Source organism: Saccostrea cucullata, unplaced genomic scaffold (assembly GCF_032062105.1).
Source record: "Saccostrea cucullata isolate Sc308-1 unplaced genomic scaffold, CSIRO_AGI_Scuc_v1 ctg33, whole genome shotgun sequence".
In the NCBI taxonomy this organism is placed as follows: Eukaryota; Metazoa; Mollusca; class Bivalvia; order Ostreida; family Ostreidae; genus Saccostrea; species Saccostrea cuccullata.
In genome coordinates this window covers 392,329-409,688 of record NW_026936019.1, presented here as the reverse complement: position 1 = coordinate 409,688, position 17,360 = coordinate 392,329, and the positions used below count along the sequence as shown (strand labels likewise).

At 33.2% G+C, this 17,360-nt stretch overlaps 2 protein-coding genes across 2 annotated transcripts in view; both read right to left on the bottom strand.

The window, feature by feature from the left end:
• Nucleotides 1–17,360, bottom strand: part of LOC134244601 (transient receptor potential cation channel subfamily M member-like 2) — a 117,597-nt gene that overhangs the window by 26,646 nt on the left and 73,591 nt on the right. The gene's annotated exons all lie outside the window — the stretch shown is intronic.
• Nucleotides 1–17,360, bottom strand: part of LOC134244604 (COP9 signalosome complex subunit 4-like) — a 58,646-nt gene that overhangs the window by 36,838 nt on the left and 4,448 nt on the right. The window contains exons 2-4 of the mRNA XM_062726859.1: nucleotides 9,908–9,987; nucleotides 9,481–9,632; nucleotides 9,279–9,382 (exon numbers count right to left, since the gene is read on the bottom strand). Coding sequence (XP_062582843.1) covers nucleotides 9,279–9,382; nucleotides 9,481–9,632; nucleotides 9,908–9,987 — 336 coding nt within the window. The remainder of the gene's footprint in view (nucleotides 1–9,278; nucleotides 9,383–9,480; nucleotides 9,633–9,907; nucleotides 9,988–17,360) is intronic.

Below are 17,360 nucleotides of genomic sequence, written 5' to 3'. Positions count from 1 at the left end.
CTGAACAAGGTCAAAGAAGGCATCACCTAGGCCATAGGAAAGTGAAAACTGTACTCGATAAATTATCCTTTAGAATAAAATAAAACACATAAGGAAGGTTCGGTGACATTGGAAAATCTCTCACAGGTGTTAGAATTACTCAAATTTATCAATAATTCTATTCATCTTTATTCAAAAAGAACATATGGTCACAAACTAGGCCGAATTTTGCTATCATATCTAAAAATACTTGGATAATGTAGTCTTCTTCAAAATTATTAACAGTACGAACTATAAACACTACCGGTATATAAGGTGTCATTTTCCTTCACTCTTGTTTGAAAATAACCAGAATGATTGTATATTTAATATGCAGTGTAATTCAATGTAGAAAAAGGCACTTCAGACCATAGTTTGTCATGTAATCCTTATAAAAAAAGCATGTGACGGAGATAAAGGTTAAGATATCCAATGATTCAAAATGTCAGGGGTAAAATACATATTAAATAATTATTGGTAGGGACTTCCAAAACAATTTGACTTATCCATGGTATTCAACTGTAACTCTGGTTCTATTAGTGGTGACTTTGAATGAAAATCATCTCGATCAATCAGGATACAACATTTTGACTACCATGTTGATTACCGACTTTGACTTTTATCTTTTAAAAAAATAAAATTGCTTCCACTTTGTCTCTCTTATTTGCAAGGAAACAATCAACCAGTTTACTGGTAAAGAGATACATAAATTCTGCTATAGTATGGTATGCTTGCTGTGGGTATGGTTACGGGTATGGAGGCTTGTTGTGACAAGTGGGAACAAGAGGCCCATGAGGACCATTGGCCACAATGCTCACCTGAGTATAACTTTGGCTATGTGTTCCTAATCAGATTTTCCCCCTTGTAATACCAATTGTGACCCTATCATACCACCAGGGAGACATGATTTGGACAATTTAGAATCTAAACAACCCCAAGATGCTTCCACATAAGTTTCAGCTTTCTGGCTCAGTGGTTCTTGTGAAGAAGATTTTAGTAGATTTTTTTTTAAATCATTCAATGCAAAACTAGGATTCCCTAATGTGGTCCTACCCTAAGGGTCATGATTTTAACAATTCAGAATCTGTAATACCCTACAATACTTCCAGATAAGTTTCAGCTTTTCTGGCTCAGTGGTTCTTAAGATTTTAAAAGATTTTTTCTGTATATTTCTCTGTAAAACTTTGATTCCCTATTGTTGTCCCATCCTACCCTTGTGGATCATGATTTGACTAATTAGAATCTTCACTACCCCAGGATGCTTCCACATAACTTTCAGCTTTTCTAGCCAAGTGGTTCTTGAGAAGGAAATTTTTTCAACATTTTCCCTATATATTTCAATGTAAAATTTAGATTCCCTAATGTGGTCCTGCTCTAACCCTGGGGTCATGTTTACAGTGAAGTCTTTTTCCTTAAGTTTTGAGGCTTTGAGATGTAAAAATTCATTCATCTATGTGCTGCTTGCAACCCCCCCCCCCCCCCCTCAATTCATGCATACTTTTTGTTGCTGAAAGGTCGAACTCAGACTCATTCCAGCAATTTATAAGAAAACTAGAAATATGTCCATAGGACATGAATGCCCCACCGAGGTTATATCAGTAATGCAACATGAAAATTCAAATGTACGTATGAAATTTCAGAATATCTTGAATAGTGATGCAGTTGAATTGCTTACATCAGTATGTATCAGCATATGAAGTTTAACACTAATTTAAGGTTAAAGGTAAGGTCAAGGTAAAAAAATGTTGATGCAGTTGAAAAGCTCTCATCAGTATGTATCAGTATATGAAGTTGAAAAAATATGAATGGTTTCTTTAAAACTGACTTAATCACAATTTGATAAAAGTGAGGTCAAGGTCATATGAAAGGTCAAGGTCAAAAATGTTCATGCAGTTGAATTGCTTACATCAGTATGTATCAGTATATGAAGTTTGCTAATTTATGAAAAGTGAGGTCAAGGTGAAAGGAAAGGTCAAGGTCAAATGTTGATGCAGTTGAATAGCTCTCATCAGTATGCATCAACATATGAAGTTGGATAAAAAATATCTTAAATGGTATCTTTAAAACTGAGCTAATCACTCATTTAAGAAAAGTGAGGTCAAAGGTCAAAGAAAGGTCAGGTCAAAAATGTTGATGCAGTTCAATAGCTCTCATCAGTATGTATCAGCAAATGAAGTTTGATAGAACTATCTTGAATGGTATCTTTAAAATTCAGCTAAACACTCATTTAAGAAAAGTGATGTCAAAGTCAAAGGAAAGGTCAAGGTCAAATGTTGATGCAGTTGAATAGCTCTCATCAGTATGTATCAGCATATGAAGTTTGATAACATTACCTTGAATGGTATCTTTAAAACTGAGCTAAGCACTAATTTAAGAAAAGTGAGGTCAAGGTCAAAGGAAAGGTCAACGTCAAAAAAAATGTTGATGCAGTTGCATAGCTCTCATCAATATCTATCACCTTCTGAAGTTTGATGAAAATATCTTGGATAGTTTCTTTGAAACTGAGCTTTGAACTGAGCTAAACGCAAAGTGTGACAAGGACAGCTATACAGAAGGACAGCTAGACGGAAGGATGGAAGACGAACATGACAAACACTGTATGCTCTGCCATATTCATGGCGGGGCATAAAAATTAGAGAACTCTACCCCCCCCCCCCAAATAGAATTTTCAAACAAGAGGCCCATGGGCCACATCGCTCACCTGAGTAACTTGGGTGATGCAGTTATTTACCAGATTCCCCCTCTTGCTGTGTATCATGCCCCACTACCCCCTTCCCTTTTATGATTTTAAAACTTTAGAATCTACACTACCCCAGGATGCTTCCATATAAGTTTCCTTTCCTGGCCCAGTGCTTCCATATAAGATTTTTAAAGATTTGTTTTATATATTTCTATGTAAAACTTCCTTCCCTATTGGCCCAGTGGTTTTAACAATTTAATATCTACACTACCCAAGGATGCTTCCACATAAGACTGGCTCAGTGGTTCTTCAAAGAAGATTTGATTTTATATATTTCTATGTAAAACTTGGATTCCCTATTGTGGCCCCACCCTACTCCCAGGGGTCATGATTTTAACAATTTTATATGTACACTACCCAAGGATGCTTTCACATAAGTTTCAGATTTACTGGCCCACTTGTTCTTGAGAAGAAGATTTTTAAAGATTTGTTCTATATATTTCTATGTAAAACTTGGATTCCCTATTGTGGCCCCGCCCTACCCCCGGGGGTCATCATTTTAACAATTGAATACCTGCACTACCCAAGGATGCTTCCACATAAGTTTTAGCTTTCCTGGCCCAGTGGTTCTTGAGAAGAAGATTTTTAAAGATTTGTTCTATATATTTCTATGTAAAACTTGGATTCCCTATTGTGGCCCCGACCTACCCCCGGGGGTCATGATTTTAACAATTTAATATCAACTCTACCCAAGGATGCTTTCACATAAGTTTTAGCTTTCCTGGCCCAGTGGATCTTAAGAAGAAGATTTTTGAAGATTTGTTTTATATATTTCTATGTAAAACTTGGATTCCCTATTGTGGCCCCGCCCTACCCCCAGGGGTCTTCATTTTAAAAATTTCATATCTACACTACCCAAGGATGCTTCCATTTAAGTTTTAGCTTTCTGGCCCAGTGGTTCTTGAGAAGAAGATTTTTAAAGATTTGTTCTATATATTTCTATGTAAAACTTGGATTCCCTATTGTGGCCCCACCCTACCCCGGGGGGGTCATCATTTTAACAATTTAATATCTACACTACCCAAGGATGCTTCCACATAAGTTTTAGCTTTCCTGGCCCAGTGGTTCTTGAGAAGAAGATTTTTAAAGATTTGTTCTATATATTTCTATGTAAAACTTGGATTCCCTATTGTGGCCCCACCCTACCCCGGGGGGTCATCATTTTAACAATTTAATATCTACACTACCCAAGGATGCTTCCACTTAAGTTTTAGCCTTCCTGGCCCAGTGGTTCTTGAGAAGAAGATTTTTAAAGATTTGTTCTATATATTTCTATGTAAAAATTGGATTCCCTATTGTAGCCCCGCCCTACCCCCGGGGGTCATCATTTTAACAATTTAATATCTGCACTACCCAAGGATGCTTTCACATAAGTTTCAGCTTTCCTGGCCCAGTGGTTCTTGAGAGGAAGATTTTTTAGTGACCCCACCCTATTTTTGTCTTTTCTTGATTATCTCCCCTTGTAAAGGGATTTGGCCCTTCACTCTGCTGCTCCATCACAGATTGTCGTTATTCTTGTGCCCCACTGACCACATACATAATCCATTACAAATTAGAGTTTATAATTCTGTATTTTTCTCATTTAATTCATTTTTCTTAAATTCATTGGGTGGGTGGGGGTGGGGGAGGGGGGGGCAAAATTACTGGGGTGGCAATCGCCACCCCTGTTGCCTCTTTCCCGACACCCCTGTATATTTAAATGTAAAATTCAACTATACCACGATTGAAACCATTGATAAACTAATTGCACTTATGTATTCCCACAATTATTGGTAGGTAACTTAGAACTATTCACAATAATTATGATTAATAGAATGAAATTGTAATTCTTTGCAATCTACTTATGAAAGAGATTTTGTTTAAATTAAAGACCAAGCCAGACTGCAAAGGTTGGCCCTACGAAAAATTCTTTGACAAGCCTCTATAAAATACCATACTGTCCAGTAATTCAATATTGGTATTTCTTACAGTGACGAAAGTGAATCAGAGAAAATTATATACTTTAGCAAGGAAGGTTAATACATGTGTACACACATTATACGTACAACAGGTGCGGAAGAAGAAAAAAATAATGAATGGGAAGAGATTCCAATACCTACAGCAGTACGCAATGAAATGCTGCTAATCAAATCAACCTTTAAGATAAATAACGAAGTAAGTCTTCAACTAATAATTAAGGTTTAGCATAATTGACAATAAATACTAGTTCTCCTGATGCAGAAATCCATAAGTTGTGGATAAGAAAATGAAAAGTATGAGGGCCGTTCAAAAATTACGCAGACTGTGCTATTATTTTAAGATTCCAATAAGTTTTGGACCAAATTTCTGTATGTTAAAGAAATTCTACTAAAATTATCGGTATATTTATATCGCTGATGGAGAGGTACGGAGCACGACAAAAAAAATTGAAGCAAAAGCATGTGGAATCCAAAATTTAACTCATTAATTTTCTAAAATTCGCAATATTTTTCGACAATTTTCTCAAATGTATCTGTAAATTGTTCTATTATTGTGTATTTAGATTTCTGACGTGATATTTGAAGTACTAACAGAAATATAGTGATTTTTCTCTGATGCGATTCCCGTGAAAACGACTGTGAAAATGATGTCTCCTGAATTGACGGCGCATCACGCTTTTGTTAAATTATGTGTAATTCTCGAGATATGGCCAACTTAGATCCAAAATATGCATAATATAACGTGTAGTAAACTAGGGAATTCGTGACATTCGTCCACAAATAGCAAATTGAAATTTTAGACCGTTAGACCTCTGTAAAAAGGCTATACGGGAGGACGGGAAGAAGATTATCGACGAAAACTTTATCCGGACTGTAAAGAACGTGATTGAGAGTCACCAATACCACACTGTATCTCATAAATACCTGCAGATTTTGGGTTTAAAACAAAAAAAAGAATATTATTTACTTGTTTAATAGATTTTAAGCTTGACAAGAAATAGTGTTTGGATGTTGAGTAGATAAGGCAACTCAAACTGTACAGGTACTCTTGGGAAAATGTTGAGAAAATGAAAGCTCAATCACATATTTTCTTATAATGCCCGTGACGTCGAAGATTTTGCTGCTCCGTGACTTAATGATTTGTCCTGAAAAATTACTTAAAATTGATACTAATTTACAACATTTTGATATGAAATTTAAGACCATATAAGTAAAGATTCTTTTTTATTATGTGTGACATTTTGTTCCATTATGTCGACAAATATTTTTTCTGTGCAACAAGTCCGCTTAATTTTTGAACGGCCCTCGTATTTAATGTGAGAATGCTACCTGCCATTATATCAAAGATTGTGGAAAAGAAAATGTGATATATTTATACCACTTCAGTAATTACTACATTGTATATCCATGAGATTCTGTATCAGGACAATAATCAATAATTTCTGTAGGTTTCTAGTTGTTTTTTTGTTTTTGTTTTTGTTTTTACAATAAATGTTCTTTGTTTTAATGAAGTCTTTGAGAATCCTATATAGACTGAACTGAAACATTTGTTAATTTTACTTTCAAGCTCTGATTCAAATATACTGGTACAGTTTTTAAGAACTTTCAACCCAAGGGGCATCAGCAAAGGGGCAACAGTCGCCGTCCCAATAATTTTGCAAAAAAAAAATGAAATTTAGAAAAATGAATTTTTAGAAATACAGAATCACAAAATTTGTATTTACAATATCTGTAGTCAATGGAGCGGCAAGAATAACAGCAATCGGTGGTCAACTGGTCAGTGGAGCAGCAAAGTGTGAAAGCTATTGTTTACACAGACGCTAATTAATTGGGATACCTGTATACCTGGTGTGTGTAAACAATAAGCAGGTTTTCTATTGCTCCATGTGCAAGTTTGGAACAAATTCTTCCTCAGGCCTCAGCCAGCAATGTTTTTGGAAATTCTATATTTTGGGGGTGGGGTGGGATTCTATTTTATTTTTATTTTTACATGCTGAATTTGCCTAAGTTTGACTTTACAGCAACAAAAAGTGTGTATTAAGAGGGGGGTGCAAGCAGCATGTGAACGAAGAAATTTTTTCATTTCAAAACTTAAGCCAAAAAGACTATTCACAGATATAAGTGGAGAAAATTGGAAAAATTAAACTAGTCCCCCCATCCTCAGCTGTCCCTAAAACCTTCCCGCATATAACAGGCCTGCATGTTCATTGTATATAAATCAATCTGTCAATAGGACGATGTTAGGAATTCTTTGATGAATCGAAGTTGTAAGCTATAAAATTAAAGCAAAATACTGGGTAATATCAAGTACTTTACCATCTTCAGTTGATTTTTTTTTAAAAAGAATGTCATACATATTTCTGCATTTCAAAAATAGAGGGATAATGAATGATTTAATATCAGTTTATCACCCTGTTCATTCAAAATTTCATAATTATGCATTTTTTTGGAAAGATTCAAAGTAACAACAAATATTATGCAATAATAGAAACTTATGTGTATTTTAATTTTTATATCGTCATAAACTCTTCAAAGTTTTTTCTACATGTATGGGTTTCGAAAATAAATAATATAAAAACTAGCTCCTAACTTTTTAACAATGTCCCAGTTTTTTTTATGGAACATATAAATAACTTAAAAACACGTGAAACATTTCAATGGTTGTTGTTGTTGCATGTTTAATTGTACTATATCTCTACTAGGCTATTGATTGAAAGGGTACAATATCGGCTGCATTTCATTTCCGGAATATTTGGTAATTATCAACTTTTCATTTCCGACATTTTTGTGTTTTCATCTCCGACATTTTTTATTTTCATTTCCGACATTTTTCAAAGTAGTACCTATATTAATAGATTTAATAACTTTACTTATGAAAACATTAAAGGATTAAATCATAAATAAATCATTTAAATACAATTTTGTAATCTATCCGAGACTTGGACATAAGTTCAGTGCTGTCACTGACATTTAATTTAGTGCACATTAAATTTGGTGAAAAAGTTTTTGCTCATTGAACACTTTTACCAAGACTTAGTGCTACATATATGAATACATGTACATTTTTTTTATTATATTTTATTAATATTTTGGTATAAATACTTTTGAAAGTTCATTTTCTTTTACTTAGAAAACATTGAACTGCTGCACAGGTAAATTCCGGAAATGAAAAGAAAATTATGTCGGAAATGAAAACAAAAAATGTCGGAAATGAAATAAAAAAATGTCGGAAATGCTATGCATATTTCCGGAAATAAAATGCAGCGACAATATCAACATTTTTGGCAGAAATTTTAATTATTTTGTTTATGTCACAAAAAGATAGTTAAGAGTAGGACCCCCCCTTTCTTCAATCTAGTTCGCCTCCCCAATGTGAAATACTTGCCGACACCTCTGATACCTGTTATTATCAATTACCTTTTCAATCTATCTAATAAACTGTTGATCATACAAGAATTGATTTCAAATTATGCCATATATAATACTATTTGTTTTTAGCTTTATTCTGTTCGATATATAAGAACAGATCTTTATATTAACATTAATTCATAACAGAAGAGGCACTCCTCTGAATGTTATAAGAGCGCTTAAAGCTTAAATGTCACACATTAATTCCTCCTTTGTTCTAATTATTATGTGTTACTGTTTTATAAACTTAATTAATATATAGAATATTTTACACTTTAAAGTTTTGCAATTAAAAACAAAAGTTTAAGTCTATTTATGAAAATCTCCCTGTTACTGTTTTTTTTTCATTCGAGTTCTGCATTATAACAAGAAAGTTGTGTTTAGTTGTGAAAATTTCATGCAAAATTCAGGAATTATCATGGAGTGCCATGTTTATCTTCTTATACTTGGTAATACTCAGGAATTATCATCTGAAATGGGTTGCCTGTAAGTATAAGAAACTCCCTCTCCCTTGCAGTACATGTATTTCAATGTGGTTGAAGTTCTATGAGCAAAAACATAGCTCTTCTTGACAACACATGACATGCCCTAAGTTTTGTTTTAAAAATTACTCATTTATGTTAATGTATAGTATTTACTGTAATTTGTATTTCTTATATATATAATATGAGGGTTGTCCCAAAATATGCAGACTGAGCTCTTATTTTTATAGAAATTATTGTTGATCTTTGTAAAAATTTCTAGGTGTTAAATTGTGTCTTTGGCTGTAAAAATGTTATCAAGAATCGCTGAAGAAGACTAGTGCTACATTTATCAAGCCCCTTGACTATAAACTGAGAATAGACTTAAATCAAAATTTCAAATCAATATAACTTTTGAAAAAAAGAAGATAATGAACCTGAATTTGCATCATTAGAATTTAAATATTATACATAACTGCAATATTTTAAGAACATATGTTAAATAAAAGTAAAATTATTCCGAATCAAAATTTTAACTTAAGTCTATAATTCTCAGTTTATGGTCATGGGGCCAGGGCATTAGAAATTTTTTCATTATCAATTTCTCAAAGTCTTGGATATCTCTCTAAGTTTTATTGACAACACAAGGTTTGATTGTGTTAACAGGAGAATTTCAAGCTGAGTATGACTTACTTCTGTCCGGTTTCCAGGGGAATTCCCACCAAGACATTAGCAGCCTCTCGCCACATGGACTGTCTCTCATAAATGTCAGCTAAATGTTGTCTGATTGCAGCTACCTATATAAAAAAAAATCAAGATATACTTCACATTATTTTATAGGAAACACTTTAACTATCGGTATTTGTTTTATAAAATTAAAAATTAGTATGCAAACCTGTTCCTCAAAAGAAATAACTCTTGTGTGAACTTTTTCCAGAGTGAAATGGGCGACTTGTTTTGCCACTGAGTCGTCTAGATTGGGCAGGTGAGCACAGAAATCGGACAACAGCTGACGAGAAATCACCAAGCTCACGTTCTCATTCACCACTGACAAAAGATAAAAAATTTGGAGTTTATACTACACTACTGTTATAATTAATCATAGCATTCCTAATGATAGAATACCTTACAAAATTTTCAAGGACATTTCTTCAGTGTAAAGAAAAAGACCCAAAGCCATGTTAGGTTTTTTTATTGCTTTTTATATTGTATTGAATTCACTATTTGTGATTACAACAGTGGCTGTCTTTCATTGTTCATAAAATTTAAACCCAGTTGTATTTCTGCACTAAATCTCCAATTTGCTTAAATTGTCTACATACATGCTTCCACAAAAGCTTGCAAGCTTGGCAGCATTTCACTGCCTCCTGTCTTCAAAATGGTTTCCAATATTCCCTTGTACCTGTATGCATATATAAAATTAAATAACTTAAAAACTTTTGACTTAGGTGAGCATACCTAAGATGCAGTGTGAAACAATACATGGTGAAGTCATATATCAAACTATAGCTTTATATTGTAAACCAACTTTTATTCATGTGGGAGAAATATCTGCTTTGTGACCTACTTCAATTTGTGAATATCAATTGTCATGAACCACTCAATATATGCTTTGTTTTTGTAGAGAAAGTTTCCTTAGTCAAGAAAATAAATCATCACAGAATGATTTTAAACTGATGAATTATGAATAAACAATGACACAAAAAGTAGTTGGCCAGTATTAGTTGCACTACCTAATATTATCAGTAATCATCATAATACAACTTTTTTTAACTGAAAAATAAAGCAACTGTACCAAGACTATAGGTCAAGGTAAAAATATTTTCTGCATTTTTCAGTTTTCTTAATAAATATATCTGTGTCTGATTTTTTATAAAAATTCACTACAATATTTCTAATAAAAAAATATAAATAAATGCATAAACATGATAAATGAAGACAAGGATTTTGTAGCAGACTGTTAGAACGAGTACCAGGGTTTTGTAGCAGACTGTTAGCAGTGAATACAGGGTTTTGTAACAGACTGTTAGCAGTGAATACAGGGTTTTGTAGCAGACTGTTAGCAGTGAATACAGAGTTTTGTAGAAGACTGTTAGCAGTGGGTAACAGAGTTTTGTAGCAGATTGTTTGCAGTACCAGGGTTTTGTAGCAGACTGTTAGCAGTGAATACAGGGTTTTGTAGCAGACTATTAGCAGTGAATACAGAGTTTTGTAGAAGACTGTTAGCAGTGGGTAACAGAGTTTTGTAGCAGATTGTTTGCAGTACCAGGATTTTGTAGCAGACTGTTAGCAGTGAATACAGGGTTTTGTAGCAGACTGTTAGCAGTACCAGGGTTTTGTAGCAGACTGTTAGCAGTACCAGGGTTTTGTAGCAGATTGTTAGCAGTACCAGGGTTTTGTAGCAGACTGTTAGCAGTGAATGCAGGGTTTTGTAGCAGATTGTTAGCAATACCAGGTTTTTGTAGCAGACAGTCAGCAGTACCAGCGTTTTGTAGCAGACTGTTAGCAGTACCAGGGTTTTGTAGAAGACTGTTAGCATTGGGTAGCAGAGTTTTGTAGCAGACTGTTAGTGAGTACCAGGGTTTTGTAGCCGACTGTTAACAGCGAGTACCAGGGTTTTGTAGCAGACTGTTAGCAGTGAGGAATAAGAACAGAGTAGAGGTGGGATATTGAGGATATCTTAGGCAATTCAAAAAAAGAGTTTTACAGAACATCAATGTAACTCTGATGGAGAGAAGTTTATCAAAACTCTTGGCAAGGAAGAGAAGTGACATTTGTGTGAGTATAGAAGCATGAATTATTGAATAGCAGTTGAAAGTGCAGAGAGAATTCTACTCATCACACCTCTGGGCAGGGAACAGAAGTTATAGAAGTGTGGAAGGTGCAACACTGATGAAACTTGTGTAAGGCAGTTTTTGTGACAAATACTATATAAAATTATAGCCCAGACTAAATTTTATATTTTTTTCTGCCAGTGACCTTGAACTTGGCAGAGTGACCTTGGGTCAAGGTTTTGATGTACAGTGTACTAGTACTTTAAGATGAATAATCTTAATACCGTACTAAGATTGACCTTCCAATGATTCTCCATTACAAAGTTATCCCCTTTAAACTTTACTTGAAGTGGACAAAATAAGTTGTCATTTAGAAAAATCATTAGCTTTAAAAGCAAATTATATATGAGTGAACAGAGGGGCTTCTGAGTATGAATCTAAAATTATTACCAATGCGATTTTGTGCTCTTTGTTATTGGTACATAAATGTTTTTAAACCTTGAATATGGTCTATATAATTGGGGCAACAATTGATAGTTTCTCCTAATTGCAGCCAAAGTACAAAGTATATCACAAACATCATTTCTTCATTGTATGAAATAAGAATACTGAAAAAAAAATGACTACTATAATGTCTATTGTTCTGTGCAAAATTATATATGTGACTTTTTTTTCATACAGCTATTTGCATAAGAACTTAAATTATGGAATACCAAAATCACTGTTCTGCAAGAATTGAAATCAGCAAGTTTTCAGTACCCAGTACTTTAGCATAAAGTGCTTGTTTGTATTTCAATATCAGACGTTTATATATCTATCACAAACAATAATTATACTTCAGCATTAAATGGCTTGCTTCTTTCCCTCATGTTTCAGTGTTATATGAAACATGCAAATTAGCTGAATCAAGATAAAATCTCATGTTCAAAATATTGGGCAAACCCTTAATTAAAGTGTTCATTGCAAAACTGAAATATTTCAGTGATACCATAGCTAAAATCAAAGGATGATATTCTGTAGTTACCATTTTATGTACCCAAATCAAACTTTGATGGAGAAATCTATATAGTGTTTTAATAAACAAGAGGATATCTGAAAACCCTGTATTTCTTCATCTGCCATGATATGTCCTATGTTAGAAAAGTCATCAAGAAGATGATAATAATTCAAAATTTTGATGAATTTTAGAAAAGTAAGAACATGTACGAGGGTTGTCCAAAATGTTTGTGAACAATGACGTTTGTGTGAAAATAAATGGTTCTAAATAAATCTATTGAATATCAAAATATTTCTTATGAAAAACCAATTCATAATGATTTAATTTTTATTGATGAAACTTAATATTTTTGTAAAAATTGGGGTCTTTAAAGATCGCAGATAGTGTGCACAGACCAAGGTTAAAATGCCATAAACTCTTATAAAAAGTGTTCAGATTAATTTTAAAATAATTATTTTCTATATAGAGCAAGTCAAAACTTAATAAAAACCAGAAGTCTCTGTCGAGACTGAAGCTCTACTGGTTTGAACTTATAGCAAAGGAAGAGAAAAGTACTTAAGCAGCTGGGATTTGAAACTTTACAACAGCAATAAATAGAATAATGATCGTTGATAAAGTCTCTTTATGTTCTTAGTGTAGTCTACTTGTGCGCCAAGTTATATTGAAATCAGACCAAAACTGTAGGAGGAGTAGCATTTTGAAACCATTTTCAGACATTTCTATTTTTAGTAACCATGGCAACACCGTTCATCAAAATAAAAACCGATACAGAGAATTATGTATCTTAGTGTATTCTACTTGTGTGCCAAGTTATACTGAAATCAGACCAAAACTGTAGGAGGAGTAGCATTTTGAAACAATTTTACAGATATTTCTATTTTTATTAACCACGGCAACACCGTTCTTCGAAATCAAAAACCGATACACAGAATTATGTATCTTAGTGTAGTCTACTTGTGTGCCAAGTTATACAGAAATCAGACCAAAACTGTAGGAGGAGTTTAATTTCACAGAAATTTCTATTTTTAGTAACCATGGCAACACCGTTCATCAAAATCAAAAACCAATAAAAAGAATGATGTATCTTCGTGTATTCTACTTGTGTGCCAAGTTATACTGAAATCAGTGTAGGAGGAGTAGCATTTTGAAAGAATTTCACAGAAATTTCTATTTTTAGTAACCACGGCAACACCGTTCATCGAAATCAAAAACTGAATTATGTATCTTAGTGTAGTCTACTTGTGTGCCAAGTTATATTGAAATTAGACCAAAACTGTAGGAGGAGTAGCATTTTGAAAAATTGTTTACAGACAGACGGACAGACGGACAGACAGCTAGACAGCTAGACGGACAGACGGACGGACGCCGGACGCATTACTATCGCATAAGCTCTTCTGGTCTCTGACCAGTAGAGCTAACCAGAAGTCTCTGTCGAGACTGAAGCTTTACTGGTTTTTAGCTCTACTGGTCAGAGACCAGAAAAGCTTATGCACAAGTAGACTACACTAAGATACATAATTCTGTGCATTGGTTTCTGATTTTGATGATGTTGCCATGGTTACTAAAAATAGAAATTTCTGTGAAATGCTTTCAAAACTGTATTTCAATATAACTTGGCACACAAGTAGACTGCAATAAGATACATAATTCTGTGCATCGGTTTTTGATTTCGATGAACGGTGTTGCCATGGTTACTTAAAATAGAAATTTCTGTGAAATTCTTTCAAAATGCTAATTTCTATTTCAATATAACTTTGCACACAAGTAGACTACACTAAGATACATAATTCTGTGCATCAGTTTCAATTTTGATGACTGACAAGGATCAATTTTCTATTTATTGCTGTTTTAAAGTTTCAAATCCCAACTGCTACTTTTTTCTTCCTTTGTTTTAAGTATAAACCAGTAGAGCTACAGTCTCGACAGAGACTTCTGGTTACTTTTAGCAAAAGTAGCCGTGGGAATTCAAACTTTACAACATCAATAAATAGAATAATGAGCCTTGATTAAGTCTCTTTACGTTCTTAGTGTAGTCTACTTGCATGCCACATTTTAATCAGACTAAAACTGTATTAGGGGTAGCATTTTGAAATTATTTAACAGAAATTTCTATTTTTAGGAATAATGTCAACACTGTTCATCGAAATAAAAAACCGATACACAGAATTGTGTATCTTAGTGTAGTCTACTTGTGTGCCAAGTTATATTGAAATCAGACCAAAACTGTAGGAGGAGTAGCATTTTGAAAAACTGTTTACAGACAGACAGACGGAAGGATGCATTACTATCACATAAGCTCTTCTGGTCTCTGACCAGTAGAGCTAATTATATGTAACACAAATAAAGAGGTTATAATCATTTTTTGATATCTTACGTATCACTTTCTATATAGACAGTGCAAATACTAAACAAAAACTCTTACAAATATGTGTCAAAACTTGACAGAAAAAGCGATGTCGGCCGTCCAAACGGGACAGTGTCTGATAAAAAATATTGTTTTAATACAGTTGAATGATGTAACAGACAAAATATTTGTTTAAACAACTCAAAGTTATTGAAATATATTTAGTTTATTGATTTGAGATTTATTTTATACAAATTTTCAATGGTTTGTACAAAGAGCCATAGCGCATTTGATAGTCACTTTCGCCTACTCTAGTAGTTATTTTTAAATACATTGTTTAACCAAACTGTTGTCATACAATGTTAGTTTATACATGCCTTAAAGCCATATATGGCGTAACTGATCAAAAAATATATTTTTGAAAAATACAAAATTAAGTAAAGAAATATAGTTAATACATTTAAATTAAAGCTTTTCATACAATTCTGATGATAGATATATCTAATAATCGATTTTTTTGTATTTACAGAAAAGTACTCTGTAATGTGTTATTTATATGGAGAATATAGTAAATACTGAGGTATCCCCCTAAACAATGACAAACTGTAGCAAAAGACCACCCTTAACCAGAAAAACAACTTCTGAATAATTTTATTTGGATATGACTGCACTTCATTACATTTAGATAATTTTGGTTAAAGGTGGTCTTCATATTGAAAATGTTGAAAATATGTATTTAATTTTTCTTCTTAAAATTATTTTAAGATTTAACAATCTGTCTTAAATTTATCCATATGATTACAATGACTTCGTGGTGTAGTGGTATGCTTGCTGAATTATAGACATAATGATTGTGAGTTCGAGTCTAACAGCGCACGTGTCTTGTCTATGTTTTTTTTTTCTCTGTGCATTTTTCCTATGTTTTCTTTTATTATTTTATTATACATGTATAAATAATGTAAGAGATTTATAATACAACATAACACTTTGAAAGAATCTAATTGGTAAAAAACAGTCCTAAATATTTCAATGACCCAAAGTCATAGCTGCTAGCTTGTTTTATCTTTATAATTCTCTAAAAATCTTGTATAGAATAAGGGTATTGAACAAGAGGCCCATGGGCCACATTGCTCACCTGAGCACTGTGGCTAGGAAAAAGTAGAAATTGGTTTATTATTGAATAGTTTAAATCCAAAAGTAGTCCAAAGACCAATCATGACTTTGTTATTCTTGATAAGATGATTTTTAAAGAATTTTCCTATATATGTCTATGTAAAACTTTGGCCATTATGGCCCCGCCCTACCACCGGGGGTCATAAATTGAACAAACTTGAATCTTCACTACCTGAGGATACTTCCATACAAATATGATCAATTATGGCTTTGTTATTCTTGAGAAGAAGATTTTTAAAGAAGAACGAGGGCGCTTTTGATTGACATTTGGCAGGAATCAGGGCGTAATTGAAAAGTGAAAATTTTATCGACAAGTCACATGAAATTTTAACATTTTTTTTACTTATCGGGTTCCTGTGCAACAGGAAAGGAAAATATTTTCCCGAAATTGAGATTTAATTTGCTAAAAAGTAACTTGAAAATTGGCCAGATCAGAAATTTGGTACAAAATGGTACATTTTTAAACATGTTTTTCTAAAAAAAATTTCTATCTCTGGGTCTTCTCTCCATGATTTTGAAACGTTATTTGTGTGTATTTTAATTCAGAGAAACGTATATACTTTTTTAAAAAATGACTTTTCCCAAAAAATCCGAAAGTGTGAATGTGGTGCTTCTTTGTCCTTTTAAAATCATTTGTGTATGTGTAGCGGTGATAGCTCAGTAAATTTGGCTACCTGTTCAGTTCACTGGAATCGAAAAGTTTTTTGGTTCGAGCCTGGCATGGGGCATTATTTTTTTTTTTCATTCAAACAACCATTTATTTCGTCAGTTTCATTTTATGTACTGATGTATTAAAATTTTGAATTAGATAAATATTGGTTCAGTTTGATTCTCGAGCGAATTCAATTCTAATCTTCTATTCTGTATAATGTACATGTACAGGTATCATGCATCTATATGAATTAAATATCTTAGGTGTTTATTTTTTGTGAAACATTAATGTTAAGAGATTTATAATACTTTCAACTAAATGAAAAAAAAAACACCTGTGGACGTGTTTGTAGAATCTGACCAGGTATGTTCAGCCGACCAAATCATGGACATTTAAACCATAAATGTTTCGTACAAATATTTCAGATCACACGAAATGCCCAATATATGTCTATGTAAAACTTTGGCCATTATGGCCCCGCCCTACCACCGGGGGGTCATAATTTGAACAAACTTGAATCTTCACTATATGATTCATGATGAGGATTGCTTCCATACAAATATGATCAATTATGGCTTTGTTATTCTTGAGAAGATTTTTAAAGAATTTTCCTATATATTTCTATATAAAACTTTGGTCGGCCATTGTGGCTCCGCCCTACCCATGGGGATCATGATTTGAACAAATTTGAATCTACACTACCTGAGGATGCTTCCATATAAATGTGATCAATTATCAATCAGGGGCATGATGGAATCAAGTTATATTCTAAAATAACTTGTTTATGTTACTTCATTTATTAAGTACTAAACAAAAAAGTAACTCATTTGAGTTA